The 20,369-nt window shown below is 40.7% G+C and overlaps 2 protein-coding genes across 2 annotated transcripts in view; one reads left to right on the top strand and one right to left on the bottom strand.

The window, feature by feature from the left end:
* Nucleotides 1–20,369, bottom strand: part of LOC134537381 (uncharacterized) — an 843,397-nt gene that overhangs the window by 126,576 nt on the left and 696,452 nt on the right. The gene's annotated exons all lie outside the window — the stretch shown is intronic.
* LOC134537374 (apolipoprotein D-like) lies at nucleotides 8,251–15,031 on the top strand. The gene is made up of 5 exons (XM_063377732.1): nucleotides 8,251–8,506; nucleotides 10,519–10,655; nucleotides 11,770–11,870; nucleotides 14,283–14,372; nucleotides 14,824–15,031. Exons 1-5 carry the CDS (start codon nucleotides 8,411–8,413, stop codon nucleotides 14,946–14,948), a joined length of 549 nt encoding a protein of 182 aa, XP_063233802.1. The 5' UTR covers nucleotides 8,251–8,410; the 3' UTR covers nucleotides 14,949–15,031.

The raw sequence follows: 20,369 nt of genomic DNA, 5'->3' as shown, positions 1-20,369 counted from the left end.
CCTCCCCTCCCCTCCCTTGCACAGACGCTCCTCTGCGCATGCGCGGCCGGGCGAGCTGGTCACTGCACGCACCTCTGAGGCATCAGCGCATTTGTTTTGACGTGACAACGTCTAATAAATCGATGAACGCCGGCTGCACGCACGAAAAAAGTGTCCCGTTACGAACATTGTCCCGTTACGCTGTGTTTCCGTTACGCTCATTGTACGCTTGCGCCGCATCTATCTCTCTTCCACTCGATTGGAACAACCATCGATTTGACTTTTTCGAGGCACATTAAACTTGAAACACTCCCATTCGTTTCCTACTTTTCCTATCATCGTCCTATCCTTAACAGAATAACACAGATTGGAAGAAGTTAAATAGCAAACATGTATAAAAGTTATAGTTAAAATAATCTCTTCGTAAAAGTAATAAACATATTTGAATTAATGAGTGCAAATAAAAGTAAATTTATCAATTAAATTATAGATATCATTTCACTTCTTCTTTGTATCCATACAAAATATTGATAATTCAATAAAAATGATTAAATTTTATTTATAAAAGTATGCAATCATTTCATCAATGTTTTGTTATGACGTTGTCACGTTAAACTATCGTCCGTAAACCGACTTTACAGACAACCCATTTTTTTTATTAAAAACAGCTTTAAGTGTTCTTCGCACAGTTAAAATCACTTTTTACTAAGTAATTATTCGTTAAGTAGATAGATTAAAATTACTAACATAAAACTTTGAACTATAACCTCTATCCCGAGATTTTTTTTGTGGTAGTTATGGGTACATGTCGCGAGAAACATTATTTTAGTTTCCACTGCAAGATTGTCACTTCTAATTCTCCCTCCTTATTCTGTGTTCGGTGGACGGCCTCCGAAGACAAAATGCAGATTATTCCTACCTTACGGCCGGCATTCTCACTTTACCCTCCCACATTTGCGCCCTAATAGGGTAGGGTGGGAGTAGCATTCCAGTTAGCTTTTAATAACATCCCAGAACTGCTAGGGATCGGTCCCTGTTGTTGATCGGGAGGGTGTTAGGGCTTCGGCAATGACCAGCGGCTGGGGCCACCAACCCAGCATAGTCACCGCCTCACTCAGCTGACCAGACAGTTGGCTGTGTCCTATCAGCACTGCTGGCGCCTACATCGCGCTGGGACCCGGTGAACCCGTGGTCCGGTGGAGGCCTGCCAGCTGTCCAGGCTAGTACCGGAGCTGTGTCGTCGCTCACCACGTCGACTCCGCACCGGGCTAGGGAACCCTTGGAGCCTGCTCCTAGCGATCGGAGCACCACCACCAAGTACCACCAAGTACGAGGCATACCCAGGGCCTCGGAGGAATCCTCGAGAAGCCCAAGATGTCCATCAAGTTCTGTCCCTGCCCGAACACGCCCGAATATTCACCTTCGGACAACCTCGGGATTTGTTTTATTTTTGCGCAGAAAAAATGAAATAAATATTAAAAGTGATCGGTTAGGTTAGCTACATTTAAACACTTTAGAACAGTATGGACGGTTATTTAGGTTAGTATAGCTACATTAAAATAAACAGAGAAATATAAATATTTATAAATGAAACCCGAGGTTGGCCGAAGGTGAATGTTCGGGCGTGTTCGGGCAGGGACAGAACTTGATGTACATCTTAGGCCTAGGAGGAAACCGCAGCGAGGAAGTGCCCGCAGGTTGTTGTTATTCTCGGAACGCGCTCCAGGAAAGCGGCGGCTGCCCGCGGGGACTTAACCGCCGCGGTCACGTGGGGCGACCTTGAACTGACCTCAGCCACTCTCCTGCGGTCACCGCGCGTCGCTCCTGGCGCCCGCCCAGGGCGAGCGGGACTACGATCCGCGCGCACCGTGCAACGACATTTCCACAGGAAGATGGCGGACCCACGTGCATGAACATAAACCCACATAACATAGCCACTCTTTCATAAAAAAATTGGTTGTCCGTAAAGTCGGTTTACGGACGATAGTTTAACGTGACAACGTCATAACAAAACATTGATGAAATGATTGCATACTTTTATGAATAAAATTTAATCATTTTTTTATTTTAATAATAAAAGAATAAATGCTTGAAATTATAGGCTAGTAATCAGATTTTTAAAATGCAAGAATAATTTAACCCTTATTGCCGAAATTGTTGTTGTAATAAGCAATGAAAACCACATTAACTTTTCACTTCACTTTATAAACAGTAAAGTGGAAGAGAGATAGATGCGGCGCAAGCGCACAATGAGCGTAACGGCACATGGCGTAACGGAACAATGTGCGTAACGGGACACGTTTTCGTGCGTGCAGCCGGCGTTCATCGATTTATTAGTCGTTGTCATGTCAAAAAATAGGGGATATAACCAACCTATTGGTGTGCCAAATGAAACGTTATGATAGTGAAACTACCCTGGAATACACTTGGTATTTTTATTTAAATATAAATTTTTAACTAACACCAACAATGAGCATGAAGCCGTTAGAATAATAAAATTAATTATGCCAAACAAGCACCTCAACATTTTCATCTGTTAAAGTACATAGTTGTATTTTACTAAATGGGCTCTTTACGACGATACTTCACAAAAACCTTATTGCGCGCGTCTTTAATTTTTGTTAACAACACGTGAAATCGGAGTCTGTGGTTCACCAGGGCCCTCATGCGGGAAACGGAATGACCTCCGCGCGTTCGCGCGCCTGGTGCGTCGGTGCGAGTAACGGCACGAGTGCCTGCGCTGAGCAGCTCTTTTTCCTGGTTGCCCCGGCGCGGCGGCGCGGTCCGACCAATCACAGCGCGCGGTTCCTGGAACCGCAGCCGGTGTTGTCGACGAGGAAGACAAGCGAGGGAAGCCTTCTTTTCACAGACGAGAGAGCCAAAACCCGAAGTTCCCCGAAGATCGTGCTTTTTTTTCCCGTATCTTTAATGTAGCTATCCTAAACAAATCAACCGTCCACAATGTTTTAAAGTATTTATAATGTAGCTAACCTAACCTAATTGACAATTAGTTATCATGAGTTGTCAAAAAAAAATGGCAGCGTTTATGGTCTTTACTTTTATCAACACCGCCATATTTATTTACAATGAACAAAAAAAGACCGAAGATGCACGATCGGGCGTTTGGCTCTCTCGTCTGTGAAAAGAAGGCTTCCCGTTGTCGACGAGGAAGACATGCGACCAGCCTCGTCTTGTCGTGTCTGTCGCTCACGACAACCCGCCTCTTTGTCGTGTTCGCCGAGCACTGCGGACCGCTAGGCGGCACCGCTGCTGCTGAATGCTGGGAAAATGCGTCATCTTTCCTGCTACACCCACGGGCCGAAGCTGCCAAGATGGCGGACTCGCGCCCGTACATGTTCGCGTTCTTGGACATCGGGAAACGTACCGAAAGTACTGGCGTGTCAAATGAAACTACATTGGAATATATTTTGCAAACTTAAATAATTCCAATAAAAAAAAGTTTCACAAAAGATACAGATATTTCCTGTAAAAAAATTTGTACTTTAAAGAAAAGTGCAGGTCATTCACGCGGAAGATTCACGGGCTTTTAAGGCGACTGCCAGGCTAGATGGTAAAAGATTCAGATATAAACGCGCCAAGAATTAAAAAAGGTCCAGATGTTGGTAATATGTCTTACTTCTCATAGCTGCATTTATGTGTTTCTTTTTTTTCTTTACGCTTGTAATGACTATATATATTTTTTGGCAATGGAAATGATGAAAATGGGTGCTTTATCGAACGTTTTTCAGTTCAGTAATAAGTGTATATAGAGAACCATCACTTTCACCCCTTTGTTGAGAAATATAATGGTCACCTCCAAAAGTCACGTGTTTCCGTGAATGTGCGTAGAGGCGAAGATGCGTGTGAGTTATGAGACAGTGTCACCCCTAGCTTCACCGCACATCTAGAATTCAACATGTCAAGCCAAGTGGCATAACTGTACGACGCGATAGTAGCAACTCTACCCTGTTGTGTAGGCCACCCACCAAGCGCGGCTAGCGGGTAGGCCAGCCCGCGCTTATCGCAGCTGCGCGGGTGGCGTTCAGTCAGACGGCAGGCGCTGCGCTCCCAGAGCGGTCCCGCTGCAGCCATGCCTGGCTCCACAAGTCTCTCAGCGAACACATCCCGTTCACATGAGGAGATACACTTCATGCCATCAGCCATCCCTCAAATCAAATACTTTAACTGACTTTCCCACATTAAGTGCACACTAGGAACAAAAATGGGTGCTTGTACTTATGTATGCGCGTTAGAATTTATACTTACTGACGTAATAATTTTTTTTTAATTTTACATGAAATTAATTAATAGAAATAAAATAATAAAATTACTGAAGTGATATTATAAATACATTTGGTAAAGTAAATAAAATCCAATCAAATTAAAAAACTTTAAATACTTAGTATTAAAATTGAATAATAACATATGTCAAATATTAATTAGTAGCATAATGGAGATAAATTTTAGTTAATGATGAAAATCAATAATTATGCTGAAAATCTATTACAATTAATTAATTTTAATTATTTAAATAATAATTAGGGACCGGAAAATTTCGCGGGTTCAATGCCCTGTAGGATGAACTCCATAGTTATACCTACGTGCACTAGGTTAAATGTCACCCACTCATTGGCTGCTGTCTTGTGAGACGTTCCAACGTAGCAGCCTATGATTCGATAAAGCTTTGGTTTGGTGTTTCTAATTGACCCAGAGTCTTCCAGGTGAGTTGCGAGCCAATAGCAGAGGCAGCAATGAGGTATAACTACTTGTATTTTAGCCTATTGCGAAATGAATTCGCGATTTTTTCCGGTCTCTAATAATAATGTAATAACTTACATTTCAATAAAAAAACATACAGTAAAATAACCTCACTTAAAAAAAATTTTAAACTTTTATAATCTCAATTTGTGACACTACTATTCACAATAATAATTTATTTAATTTATACATACCAGTATTCATGTTATCTTTAAAAGATTTGTGCAATGGGAGTGCATGACTTGATGTAAGTTTTTGGACATACGCCATTGCTAAGAACTTTTTCTGTTGAAGAAAAACTAATAAATAAAATAAATAAATAAAAATAAAAATACTCAAAAAAGATACAAAAAACACACAAAATTAAGCAAACAATTGCTGTTGTCAACAAGGATATGAACACCACAAAATATTCCGAAACAGGAATATGGTCAGCAAACAAAGAAAAAACAAAGAAAAATGTACTAAGAGAACGAAAAAATCCCCACAAATGATGACAACACAAAAATATTGAAACCCAAAATAATTCAGCACAACAGTTGAAGCGAGACAAAAAACATGACAAAACGAAAAAACAAACAAATACAATAGTTTTACCTAAACAGAAACAAGCGACGTTTCGGGAACTGTTATCTGCTCCCGTCCTCAGGCAGAGACGCACATTGCACGGAAACACAGGTGCGACTCAGAGTCGCTACGGCCCTGCTAGAGGCTAGAGGTCCTGACTACGGTCCTGCCAGAAGTCAGAAGTCCTGGCTATCCTGACTACGGCCCCAACAGAGGTCTACGACCCTGCCAGAGTTTTCTTTAAAGTTTTACTTCTTTAGGCGCGCTGTGAGAAAAAAAATGATGAGAGTAATTATTACGATGCGCGTGCACCACGCAACGTAATTTCGCAAGAATATGTCGGTCCCAAGTGTATGAACATAAACCCATGCATAGTAACTTTCATAAAAATAATAGGGAACATACCAAACGTATTGGTGTGCCAAATGAAATACCCTGGAGCATGTTTGGCAAACTGAAGCAGTCGTGGTGAAGAGTGACTGCATGGTGACACTGGTGTTACAACAGTTATGATCCGAGGCCCCCGGGGGCACAGCTGTGGAGTCAACAACCCGGTCACGTGGTACCGCGACAAACAACCGCCTGTTGTCGAGGGCCCGCTATCTGGGGCGGAGGCCGGGGGTTTCCCGCCGTCGCGCGCCGCGTCAACAGGTGCCGTCACCCGGGGACGTCTCCCCCGCCCCCTCCCTTGCGCCAGGCTGTTTCCTGACGCCTGTCACGCGGGGTGTCCCCTGAACTGTCGTCACACACAGACTTCACCTCGGGGCTTGCAGTACGTGTATAGGGACGGGGTAGAAAATACCTAAACGTTAAAAAAAAAAAAAAAAAAAATTGTTGTCTGTAAAGTCGGTTTACGGACGATAGTTTAACGTGACAACGACATGACAAAACTTCGATGAAATGATTGCATAATTTTATGAATAAAATTGAATCATTTTTATTTAAGTAATAAAAGAATAAATACTTGAAATTATACTAGTAATCAGATTTTTTAAAATGCAAGAATAATTATCCTTTATTGGCGAAATTATTGTTGTTGTAATAAGCAATGAAAACCACATTAACTTTTCACTTCACTTTATTAACAGTCGATGAAACAGTTCACGTGTAGATGACTTGTAATTAATTTTAAAAACTGGCGTTTAGCTATAAAGTTTAAATATAATTATGAACAAGTTTTCATATAAATAAACTGTAATCAAATATCTATCATCAATTATATGAATCGCCATAATGTTTTAGTCAATTGTAACATTACTATTATTACTGCACTCGCCGACAACGTAACGGAACACAGCGTAACGGAACAATGAGCGTAACGGGACACAGCGTAACGGAACAATGTGCGTAACGGGACAAATTTGCGTGCAGCTGGCGTTCATCGATTTATTAGACGTTGTCACGTCAAAAAAAGTTTTTTAAATTATTAACTTAAATCTACTGTAAGGTAAGGCTTTCTAACTTATCTTATAAGTAAGACGTAACTGGAAAAAGCAACTTCAGCGGCTTTAAGGTTCAATATTCAATGGAGGTTTTTTTTAACTACGTGCATTATGTGTAGTTTTGGCAGCATAAACATTCACTAGTTTACTGTAATTTAATTTATGAAACTATTATTAGCCATAATGACAGCAGTTGTAATTTTGTAAGGAAATAAATAATTCGGTGCTAATATATCAACTATTTTTCACAGAATAAATTATTTGTAGTAATAGGTCATTAATAACAAAGCATTCTATGAAATTATGTTCTGTCCTCAAAATAGTCAAAACTTTAAAAGTAAAATAAATATATAAAAAATGTTTAACCAAAAAAAAAGGTTGAAACCATGATGGCGTATTATCAGTTATGTCTCGTTAAAAACAAAAATAATTATCTATTATCAGTTGATGCTCTTTATTAAAAACAACATGGAAAAAGTATTTCCAAATTTTCATTTACAAAATACAATGTTTCGGATAGGTTCTTTAAATGGTTCACGCAAAGGGGAATTTTGATTTCATACAATTTCTTGGACGTACACCATTGCAGTTTTGCACTGTTTTGCCACGGGAGAAATTTCATAAATGCAAACTAAGAAAATAAAAAGAAAATTGAGAACATAAACCCACAGAAAAGAAGCCTATAATCAGCTGATGTCAAACCGACAAACACCAACTTTGGACCTGAACACGTGTTATGGACAACACATCGACGACAGCACAGGCGAACACACTGGGCTAACAGCGACGAGGCAGATTTATTTATTTATTTAATTTTTTGACGTGACAACGTCTAATAAATCGATGAACGCCGGCTACACGCACGAAAAAAGTGTCCCGTTACGCACATTATCCCGTTACTCTGTGTCCCATTACGCTCATTGTACGCTTGCGCCGCATCTATCTCTCTTCCACTCATTTGTAACAACCATCGATTTTACTTTTTCGAGGCACATTAAACTTGAAACACTCCCATTCGTTTCCTACTTTTCCTATCATCGTCCTATCCTTAACAGAATAACACAGATTGGAAGAAGTTAAATAGCAAACATGTATAAAAGTTATAGTTAAAATAATCTCTTCGTTAAAGTAATAAACATATTTGAATTAATGAGTTGAAATAAAAGTAAATTTATCAATTGAATTGTAGATTTCATTTCACTCCTTCTTTGTATCCATACAAAATAGTGATAATTCAATAAAAATGATTCAATTTTATTCATAAAGCATGCAATCATTTCATCAATGTTTTGTTATGACGTTGTCACGTTAAACTATCGTCCGTAAACCGACTTTACAGACAACATATTTTTTTAAATCTTATCCCACGACGAAACTGTGGAAAACTGCGACGGAGTATGTATTAAGTATGTGTTCCAGGTACATGCAGACGTCTGGCGCCGGACGGCTACGAGGACAGGCTGGTGGGATGGTATCGCACTCGGCACCTCGCGGCTGCGGACGTGCAGAGTGGAGGAGTGGAGGAGGGGTGGAGCGGCGGAGGGGGCAGGAACCACCGGACGAGGTCGCGGCTGCCTCCCGGGGGGACGCCCCTCCGCGCGCGCATATAAGGCGAGGGCCGGCCCCACGACGGGCACCTGTTACCGCCAGCCCGCCGCTACAACATGATCGCCCTGCTGCTCCTGGCCGCGCTGCTGGCGCCGTCGCGCGCCGCCCAGTGCGAGGTGAAGCCGTCCCAGCAGAGCTTCGACCTGTCCAGGGTGAGTCCACGCCCCTCACCCCCGCTCTTCAGTCATCATCGTCCTGGCTGCTGGGCGTCTCGCACGTTCTCCGATCTCTTGGAGTCGACGACACAGCTCCGGTGCTAGCCTGGACAGCTAGCAGGCCTCCACCGGACCACGGGTTCACCGGGTCCCAGCGCGATGTGGGCGCCAGCAGTGCTGATAGGACACAGCCAACTGTCTGGTCAGCTAAGTGCGGTGACTATGCTGGGTTGATGGCCCCAGCCGCTGGTCATCGCCGAAGCTCTAACACCCTCCTGATATAACAACAGGGAGCTATCCCTAACAGTTATGTTACTTAAAAGCTCTGGAATGTTTAAACAAGAGAACTGGAATGAATGCTAAACCCAGTCTACCCTAAAAGGGCGCAAATTGGGAGAGGAACGCGAGGAACGCCGGTCGTAAGGTCGGAGTAAATCTGTCTTACACGGCTTACAACCCAGAAGCCGAGACAATGCAGACAGTGCTCTTTCTTTCTTAAACTAATTTGGTATAACAGAAAAAAAAATATATATAATTTCAAAAAAAATATTTATTTCAACTACTGTTCCTTCTAAGGAACGAATTACCATAATTACTATTTCAAAGACGTTTTTGTTAACTCGATCTCTAGTCTGTCTGCTTGTCTGCTCGGTACTAGCTTCCCTGAAATATTATGAAGATGGCTCAGAGCTGGATGGCAATGCAATGTTAACACGCTTTCTTTTCATGTATGTTTGTTCGTTACAATTTTTTGTTGTTGTTTTGATTAGCAAAGCCCCCGGATTCGTGGCATTAGGTTACGTGCAGAACAGTAGAGTGTTGCGGGGTGCATAACGCTGTACTCGCAGGCGGTGCCTATTCCACGCATACAGGTCATGTAGTAAGGTCTGGCAACTTGGTATCCTTCTCCTTGGAAATATCGTCCGTTTAGCAGAGCTCACTGCCGCTAGCGAACTAACAGCGCTGATAACAGTTTAGTTTAGAACTTCGTCAATATATGGCGTTTGCATTGTATTTGACACGCCCTGTCGTTTGATGCATCCGTCAAGGTTTGTCTCCTTACTATTATCTATTGTAAGCGCCCCTCATTTTCAGTTTCAAACCTTACAAGTACTGTACTTAAATAGGTATTTAAAATTCACTATCACAAATTTTCATTACAATCTGTTTGGGGTTAGGGAATAAAATCAGATTCTTAATATGTACTAACTGAAAAACACACAAGTTGAAAAACCATAAAATAATAATTAAATAAAAAACATTTCAAACCGACTAAAAATTGCGATCGCAGTATTAATGCATGCGTAATTCACTAACAATTTTATAGAATTACAAACTATATGCACTACAATAGATAATTGATGTATGAATAATTTACTAGGTAACAATTTTATTGCACTTTTAAATTATATTAACTGTTGTGTGAGTTTTCTCAATGACAGCTACTTGCACTTCTTACTATTCTCGAATGTATGGGCCCCACGTTTTTACGTTTCAAATCTTGCAAGTTAATTCATAGGTGTTAAAAATCGAAAATCACAAACATTTTTAGGACAACCTGTATGGGGTTTTTAAATCTTTACGGGACTATGAGAAATCATTTTATATATTTAGAACGTCTTAAAAATATTATTTTTATTTTCTTATTATTTATTTTACATCACGAGGAAATGAAAATTACCGCACTGAAAGACTTTTATTTTAGCAGAGTTAAACACAAAACGCAAAACATGAAGTAATTAAAATTACAGAGCATTGTAAAAAAAAAAAATAACTGTTTCTTGAAAATCCGGCAGTTGTTTCGTCGAGGTTTTGTATCTTTACTGAATCTTTCTTGGCCTGGAGATGATTCTGAACGCAGCTAACATCATTTTTTGCATTTGTGAACTTCGTGAAGTGTATAACCCGGCGGTCACTTCACTTGATCTGACACACGTCACGGTGAAGTGGCGAGGCCCTGCGCGCGGCAGTCAGGTGTCGCTGACCCCTGCACCGCTGACCTGTTGCAGTTCATGGGCAAGTGGTACTTCGTGAAGGAGGCGACCACCATGTGGCACAGCTCCGACCAGTACAAGTGCAACCAGCTGGACTTCTCGCTGCAGCCCAGCGGCGACGTGCGGTCGGACTTCACCGTCTTCAACACCACGTGAGTGCCCTCCCCCCCTTCTCTCCCCGGGACCTGGTGCCCCCCCCCCCCCAGGGTCGAGAGGCGTCGACTAGCCCCGACCTGGCCGGGAACTGAAGTACACACACCTTCTCGGTCTACATAACGTTTGACATTGAACATCAGTCAACGCCTAGAGGATCACAAAAAGAGATTTTCTAAATCCATGCATTGCTATCAGTTGACAGCATTGTTACAATATTTAAATCATTCCATTCCTAAAAATAAATTTAATAATAAACGCAAGTGATTCACAGTAAAAACTATTCATACCAACCAGTAACCATACACAGCTACCGCGCTATTTATTTACGTACTATGCTTTTATCGTGGCCAATTATTCCCTGTTAAAATACTTTAAAAAAATTATGGCCTAAACAGTATTGAAACTAACATGGCGTCTCTTTGTTCCCACGTCTCTCCCTTAATTTTTTTTTACATACAATTTCACATTAATGACGGTCAGAAGTAGACTCGAAATGCGCTGTAAAGCACAGGCACCCTAGGCCATTTACTTTTGCGGGGCCCTTATTAAAAGTGATGTTGAAACTGACATTCCTGCCAACGTTCCATCAACGATGATGCACTGAATGGCGAACACTTTACAAAACACAAAAAAAAAAAAAATATATTCGTGTATTCCACAGAGTTTCCTTTTATAAAAATCGGAAATTTGCTCATGATTGAAAAATGGTATTATGTAAGTTGCACGATACACAACATGGACACAAAAAAAATAATTACTGTGTTTATAGAGACGGCGTTCAATGAAATTTTTTACCTAAGTGAAAACAAGAATGCCTAAACTCGACATGTGCTGATGCAACTGAGAACGAAGGTTTTTATGCGCATTGACCTGAGACTTTTGTAACTAATGCTTGATTTATAAGCATTTAAAACGTAAGAATTAATCGTTGTTGATTGATGGTGTGGTACATTGTTGTTCGGTGTTGATGCTGACGGTGTGGTACATTGTTGTTCCGGTGTTGATGCTGACGGTGTGGTACATTGTTGTTCTGGTTTTGATGACGGTGTGGTACAGTGTTGCTCGGTGTTGATGCTGACGGCGTGGTACATTGTTGTTCCGGTGTTGCAGGTCGAACAAATATGAGACGTTCACGCGAACCATCCGCAAGGAGACTCCTGGATCCACCGAAGGGAGGTTGAGGGTCTACAGGGATGGGGCTTCGGGCACTGGTAAGTCTTGGGCACTGCACCTGCGTGTTATATATGTAGCATATAGTATATCGCAATCGCATCACCATTTCATCATGGCAGTTTATCCTACCGCTAGGCTGGGCCCGAAAACACATCTGGTCTCTAGGACGGACCTATAAGGCCACGCCCGTCGGAAACTTGGTAGTCCCCACAGCAACACGACTCTCCCAGCAGAGAGCTCGTTAGGGACGGACACATTCCGAAGTGGAGATGATGTGGTATCGGGGAAGGTCCCTGAGGCGTCAAGGAGAGTGTTTCCTGGCCGCTAGCTGGTGTCGACTGTCTCCCTCGCCCTACCTCGATTCCTCACAACATGACTTGATGTAAGCTTTTGGACATACGTCATTGCTAAGCTCATTTATTTATGTAGAAGAAAACTACAAAAAAACCCAAAAAACAAAAACACAAATTAAGCAAAAAATTGTTGTTGTCAATAGGATATAAACACCACATTATACTCCATAACAGGAATATGGTCAACAAACAAAGAAAAACAAAGAAAAATGGACTAACAGAACGAAAACAAAAACCCACAATTGATGACAGCACAAAAATATTGAACCCAAAAAAATTCAGCACAACAGTTTAAACGAGATAAAAACTCGACAAAACGAAAAGACGAAACAAACACAACAGTTTTCCTATTGACAACAGCAATTGTTTTGCTTAATTTGTGTTTTTGTTTTTGTCTTTTGGGTTTTTTGTAGTTTTCTTCTACAGACATACATGAGCTTAGCAATGTCGTATGTCCAAAAGCTTACATCAGGTCATGCACTCACATTGCACAAATCTATCAAAGATAATATCCTCCCAACAAGTTTATATGGCAACTAATGTAATCCATCAATCATTTTCTTATTGAAGTTATACTTACTAAAGCATGTCATGAAAAAACGATGAGAGCGAATTGTTACGATGCGCGCTCACCATGCAACGAAATATTTCACAGGATAAAAAAAAATCAGGCTACATACATATAAAATTATATGTGCTTTTAAATCTTAGACTTTAGTAATATTGAAAACTGGTCCAAATCATTTTAAATATTTTTTATTGTGAATATTTGTTTTAGAAATTGTGTTTATAAACACTTCAAGTACGCTATGTTCCCGTAAGAATAATTTATTTGCATTATAAATCATTCCATTGTATTTAATAAAATAATTAAAAATACATTAAAATAAAAATTCTCTGCTTTATTAATTAACTCTTTCATTATGAATTTTTATTTAACGAGATTATTTTACTAAATCAAATAATTAATTTTATACAAGTGTATATTTAATACTGAGTATTTATTTAATTTTTTAAAATTGGTTTTTAATTTATATTTCACCAATCGTATTTGTATCACTATAATCCTTTTATTATTTGATTTATATTAATTATTTGTATAAAAAAATTAAGTTAGTTTTTTTACTATGCCATGTAAGTATAACCTCTAACGCGCGTACATAAGTACATACACTCACCAATTTCCCCCCCCCCTTTTTTTTTAACTTGCAATTAATTTGTTTGGCATATTCTTATTTGGTTATTTGGTTTATTATCTTTATCTATTTTACAAAATTTTGAGTTGTTAAGGGGTGGAATTCGCCACGTAAAATAAGTAGATAAAATAAAATTATTGGCTCCAACCCTGGGGGCTATTGTGACGTGGTGGTCAGACATCTTGTCACAAACCACAGCGGGCCGGATTAAAATCCTTGCAATGTACGATCTGTGTCCTCGTGTTTGGGAAACTGACTAATGGGTGAAATCGTATGAGTTTCCTTGGTAGTATTCTTAACCCTCCTCCCCCACCCCCCTGGCAGAGCCAAAGAGTCCAAGTTCTCTGAGACACTGATCGCTGAAGCGCGTGGTGTCTTAGCCAGGATTTTGTTTGGAAGGAGGTCCATTACAAATTTAACCATTATACAATTATTTTGAATGTGTATGTTATCTTTATAATTGAATTTTTTACGTGGTAACGTCTTATAAATCGATGAACGCCGGCTGCACGCACGACTCATTGTCACGTTCCGCTTGAGCCGAGCGTGCAAGAACCGGCCTACCACCGTGCGAGAAAATCGTCTGTAATATCAAACAGGTTAAGGCGGGGCTTTTGAACTAATTGTTCGTGATTATATTTTAAACAAATTATTTAAATTAAATTTGCAAAAACTGTAAATAATATTTGAAAATTAAAAAAGTATGCATTTTTTCATCAATTTTTTTTTATGACGTTATCACGTAAAATTATCGTCCGTAAACTGACTTAACAGACAACCCCCCTTTTTTTAAAAAAAGAAAATAATGGTCGCACAAAAATCTCACGTAACGGTGCACTTATAGAACGCCACACCGTTTGCACGTAGAACTGTACGTTATGGTTTGGGCTCGTTGTTCCAGGGACCATGTACAACGTCTTGGAAACCGACTACGTCAACTACGCCGTGGTGTGGATGTGCCGCGAGAACTCCGAGACGGGCGCCGTCAAAGGTAGAGTTCACTTGCGCAGAGTCAGTCCGAGTACCGTCTGCTCTGCAGCCAGGTCGGTATTACGGTGTTCCTCTTGAGTGGAGCACCAACGGTTTCTCCCACTACATTCCGTCGCCGCTCCATCTCATCGCTCCATCTCTCATTGTTCCTCATGACCTCGAGGTGTGTGCACTCGTACGCGGTGTCACGCGGGTGCCGTAGTTACGGCACGGGAGCCGTAGTTACGGCACGGGCACCGTAGTTACGGCACGTACGCCGTAGTTACGGCGCGGGCACCGTAGTTACGGTACGAACGCAGTAGTTACGGCACGTACGCCGTAGTTACGGTACGAACGCAGTAGTTACAGTACGTACGCCGTAGTTACGGCACGGGCACACTAGTTACGGCACAGGAGCCGTAGTTACGGCACGGGCGCCATATTTATGTCACACGCCGACTCTCCTGTTGCAGAGATGCCATACGTGATCTCGCGCTTCGGCGCGCTGTCGCCAGAGAACGAGGCTAAGACGAAGGCGCTGCTGCCCAAGGCCACGTACCGCAGCACCGACCAGCTCAACTGTCCCGCCAGGACCTAGGCGGTCAACAATACCACTTAACACTGTGACGTCCCAGGCTTGTAACATGTAACATTGTCAGCAATAAAAACTCTTCTTCACCACACGGTCATGTTTACTGCCTACCGCAAATCCCGGTTCTCACACATTGATTTTTAAAAGTTATTTTTCTGAAGTGTTCCAAGTCTGCTGTGAAAGAATATATATATATATATACAAGCAGAAAAAAGGTACTTGTAATTATGTATGTGTGTTAAATTTATACTTATTTTTTAATACACTAAGTTATTTTGATATCATTCCGTTATTGACAATATTCAATTTACAGAAAAAAATATTTTCGAAAAAGTTCTTAATATTATCGCAAGTATTTATAGAATTTTTTTTTGCAATAGTTAAAAAAAAAAATACTTAACCTTTTTATTTCCATTGGCATAGAGTGGAGGAGTGCATAGATGTATATACATTTATTTAATGGTAAAATTTCTTTAAAACAATACTTAATACTTCACTCATCTTTTGACATAGAATAAGAAGTGTACACCAATGCATAAATTTCTTCAAAGCAAAAAAAAAGTTTTAAAAATACTTTATATATCCCTTTTTTATCTTTGAAATAGAGTGGCAAATGCTTAGAGGTGCATATATTTATTTCAAACACTACCATAGTCACAGCACGCACAACACATACATAAGAAAATGTTAAAATAATTTAAACTTTTAACCCTTCGTGCTACTTGGAAGTTTCTGTAATCCTGACCCTCCAGCCAATCATAGTACTGCTCCACCGTCACCCGGGGCAGGGGGGGGGGGTTGTGGGAGTTGTGGTATGGGACAGATACAGCTAAAGGGGGGAACCCTAGAAGGTTTGGGGAGAAATGGTGGAGGATAAGAGGAGGAAGAGCAAATATACTTAAGGATAGGTCTAGAAAGTGAGAGGAAATCTTCCCAAAGCATTAATACCATGACCACTTCGCCGCTACCCTACTGCTTGAATCTGTGTGTGAATGTACGAGTGACTGGTTTTAATGTAGTAGCACCTATTTTTTTATACTATTTGCTGTATGTTTAATCACTTTCCTTTTTATGAATGTATATGCTTGATTTTTAATTACTTTAAATTAGTTATGGTTGAATCTTTTGTAATAGTTAATATTTGAACATTAAGTTAAAAATTTATTTTGTTCTCTAAATATTTAGTCAACATCTGCTTATATCATGCTTAATTTTTAATACTCCACTATTTGATGTAATTGCAGAAAAGTGATGAAGTGTAAGAAAAGGCGTACTGCCTTAACTTCGCCACCAATAAAGACAATAAATAAATAAATAAATAAATAAATGGGAGCCTCAAGGAGTAATGTTTGTGGTGAGAGGGGAAGAGGTGTGGTGCAGATGGAGTTCATGTGATTGTTGAGCAAAGGGTGAGATAGAAACCCCCGCTTTCCCCAATAACCAACACAAATATTTACACATGACAGTTATAGAAATAAGCTCATTAGAAGCTTGATTAGAATGGTTGTTTTAACTTGCGAGAAACTAGAGTTTCTGTAGTTTGTAGTGTGTAATCATAAGAAAAATAAATAGAATAATATACACAAGGACACAAAAACAATTAAATTAAATACATAAATAAATCCCCCACCCTCACCCCGGGAAGTTCGCCGTAAAATATTAAATAGTTCCTTCACGATGTTAGCTCGACTGCACTTACTTGTTAGTGTTCTTGTATCATTACTGGTGAGTTTTAATGTGTTCTGCGTCCAGTTACTTTACAATCAGTAATTGTAACAAAATGCTGAAGTATCACTTGCAAACATGGACCTGAATCAAGGTTGACAACGTCCGATTTAGTCTCGTTCTGAGCGCAAATCGTAAGCCATTCAGGGCCTCATGCTTACAATCGGTCCACATTCGCCAAGAAAAACACGCGAAGCTTCGAAGTAATACTGAAGTTTATCGAAATGACGTTACACGTGGAGGTAGTACACTCAAAATATTGGGATTGCAATATGACACACTAAAATAGAGTGGATTTTTACGCTACTACGATAATGATTACATTTTATAGTGATTTATGTGAATTACCATTATTATAATTGATGAACCCAAGTCCACATACTTGTTATTACGTCTATTTTTTTAACAATATGCTACAAAGATTATGTACGTACTTAAAAAACTGCACTTGACTTCCACACGATTATAATTACTGCAACAGTTTCAATATAAATTAAACGGAGTCTTCAATGCAAATGTCTTCAATACAAATTAAACTGTAGTAACGACACAACTTGTTGGTGTTTTGAAACTTCCCTTTCTACGTCCAGTCGTTGACGGTGCAATACACACCCGACTTGTTAGAAAACTAACGAACGCTTTGTGTTCGTAGCAACCGACGTAGCAGTTGAACCCTGTGCGCAGCAAAACCGGGTAACTCCTCGGCCTCAACGGTGATACAGCATGCCCCTTCCTGCAGCTTGTAACTCCGTGGTCTGTACACCCGACACCAGCTAAACTACCTACCCGGGCGTTGTGCAGTGAGAAGAAACATCATTTAGGGGGAATGGGGAGTATTTCTCCCCCTTCGAGTTGTCAGGTAGACAGTGACCTTCCATTTGTTTTGAAGGTCAGTTGCGCTAAATTTTCATCAAGATCGGAGTGAAAGTATTAAAAAAATTAAAAAAATTGGTTGTCTGTAAAGTCGGTTTACGGACGATAGTTTAACGTGACAACTTCATAAGAAAACATTGATGAAATGATTGCATACTTTATGAATAAAATTGAATCATTTTAATTTTAATAATAAAATAATAAATACTTGAAATTATACTAGTAATCAGATTTTTATAATGCAAGAATAATTAACCTTTATTTCCGAAATTGTTGTTGTAATAAGAAATGAAAACCACATTAACTTTTCACTTCACTTTATAAACAGTCGAGTGGAAGAGAGATAGATGCGGCGCAAGCGTACAATGATCGTAACGGGACACAGCGTAACGGGACACTTTTTCGTGCGTGCAGCCGGCGTTCATCGATTTATTAGACGTTGTCACGTCAAAAATAAAAACATCTAAAGACGCTGTGAAGTTTCTTGGCTAAATCCTGCAAGCCAAGAAACTACAGACAGTGAATGACCTTCATTGTGTGCCTTATTAGCTGCCAAATCACTTGCCGGAAATAAAAAATGGCAGGAACACTCGATGACATGTGTGTATTCCAGCACACTCGTCTACTTTCACTTGCACACTTTCATATTTGCGCAATTGGATGCTTAGACACTTCCTTATACACGCGCATACCTGTAGGCTTGATTGCTTGCATTTTTGTATACGTGTTTCAAACATTTTGTGTAGGCCTACCCTACAAATTTTCTGCCACTCTCTCTGTGAAGTTTCACTTCTACCGTTCGTGGTGGCGGTGCATTTTTTTTTTCTCCTCGTGTTGATTGGTTTTGTTTTTCTCGCCTTTTTCTATCCTCGGAATTACAAACATGTGAAAATTCTTATTGCCTGTTTTATTTGTCAGTTTCCGGTTTCTGCGACGCACAAATGCTTTACAATAAATTTATGCCTGTAGGTTTTTTTTTAGCGAATTACAACTCCCACGATAGCAAAACGTCTACATCACGTATTTGTAAAGGGAAACATCGTTGTTGTCTCTATCTTATTTGAAAATGCAGCGATGTAGCGTTACTAACGTCTGCTCGAGAGCGAGGCATCGACCCCTCTCCCCGTCATCGAGCCTCCCACTCCTGATCGTTGCAGTTTACTCTCTGACTCGCCTCGACTGACCCTGCCGGCGGTGAAGAGGTCCCACTGGAACCATAGAACAAGTGAGACTCCTGCTGAGACCAGTTGATGCTATCTGTCGGGTGGGCTCGTAACTACAAGCAAAAACCAACTCGGGCGTCAGGTTCAAATCTAGTGTTAGGCTTTTAAAGCTATGAGTGTGCGGGAGAAGTTTGGATAGGGAAGACCCCCCAAGTATGTCTCAGACCGAAGCCCATACGCTCTAATCATGCAGGTTGTTAACCATGCGGGAGTGGTAGCAGGTATGTTGTGCTAGGAGGGGGATTGGCCAGCCATGGCTGCGATTGGCGCCATGACTAACTCCCCTCACTGACTATCCTAGACTAAAAATAGATAAGTTGGGCCCAAGTAAAAACCCGCGTTTACACAAGGAAAACCCCGGGCTATTTCATGCGGGGTGCAAAAGTCATGCATTATGCGTGCAGGTTGGTTACGGGAAACAGATGGATGGATCTGGATGAAGAGTCGGACAGAGTAAAGAAGAGTCCACCATGCGGGGGGGGGGGGGGGGGGGGGGGGGCACTCAGGACATTGCTGTCCGCATTGGTTCGGGTGCAGATGGTAGTTTTGGGGAGCGATTTAGTAGTTTCCAGCCAGGCTGACAGCCAGCCTATTTAAATGGTAATTTAACTACTTGACTAATTGCTTACTAGGATTTAACTCTTAAAACTGTTTGTATATTGGGTGTGTCACGCCACAAAATATATGTGGCTACCAGAGCAAACTGGTTTGTTTGCGCCTGATAGTAGCTGATGCAATACGAGAAACCTTTTCACAGACGAGAGAGCCAAACGTCCGATCGTGCATCTTCAGTTATTTTTTGTTAATTGTATATGTTTTGATAAAAGGATACTAATGGTCAATTAGGTTAGGTTAGCTACATTATAAATACTCTAAAACATTGCGGACGGTTGATTTGGTTAGGATAGCTACATTAAAGATACGGGAAAAGAAAAGCGAGCGTGAACTTCGGGTTTTGGCTCTCTCGTCTGTGGAAAGAAGGCTTCCCGATGCAATACAGTCAGTACGGTTATATAACGAAAGCTGCCACCTAGCGGCCGCGCTCGGAACTACTCCAGCTCGAGGCACGCGGCAAGGAGGAGCGGAGGCGCGCCAGTCGCCCGTGCAGACAGCTGCGATCAACATGGCCGCCGCACTACTGTCAGCCCTGCTGCTGCTGCTGTTGACGTCACACGCGATGGCCGTCTGCCCGGACATGGCCGCATTGTCCAGCCTCGACACGTCCAGGGTAAGGGAGGGGGGAGATCCACGTGGATATTGAATACTTTAACTACATAACATTAAATACAAATATATAATTTCGAAAATATCACCGTCTCCTTTCTGGGCTACAGTGATGCATTGCCTCCATATCACAGCCATGATCCACAAAAAAAAAGGGGGGAGGAGGTTGTCTGTAAAGTCGGTTTACGGCCGATAATTTTACGTGATAACGTCATAAGAAAACATTCATGAAAAATTGCATACTTTTTAATTTTTATATATTATTTAAAAATTTTTGGAAACTTAATTTAAATAATTTGTTTAAATATAATCACGAACAATTAGTTTAAAAAAAAAAACCCGCCTTAACCTGTTTGATATTATAGAAGATTTTCTCGCACGG

Source organism: Bacillus rossius, chromosome 12 (assembly GCF_032445375.1).
Source record: "Bacillus rossius redtenbacheri isolate Brsri chromosome 12, Brsri_v3, whole genome shotgun sequence".
Lineage (NCBI taxonomy): Eukaryota > Metazoa > Arthropoda > Insecta > Phasmatodea > Bacillidae > Bacillus > Bacillus rossius.
Note: the sequence above shows the minus strand (reverse complement) of the source record. Positions and strands in the feature narration are given on the sequence as shown.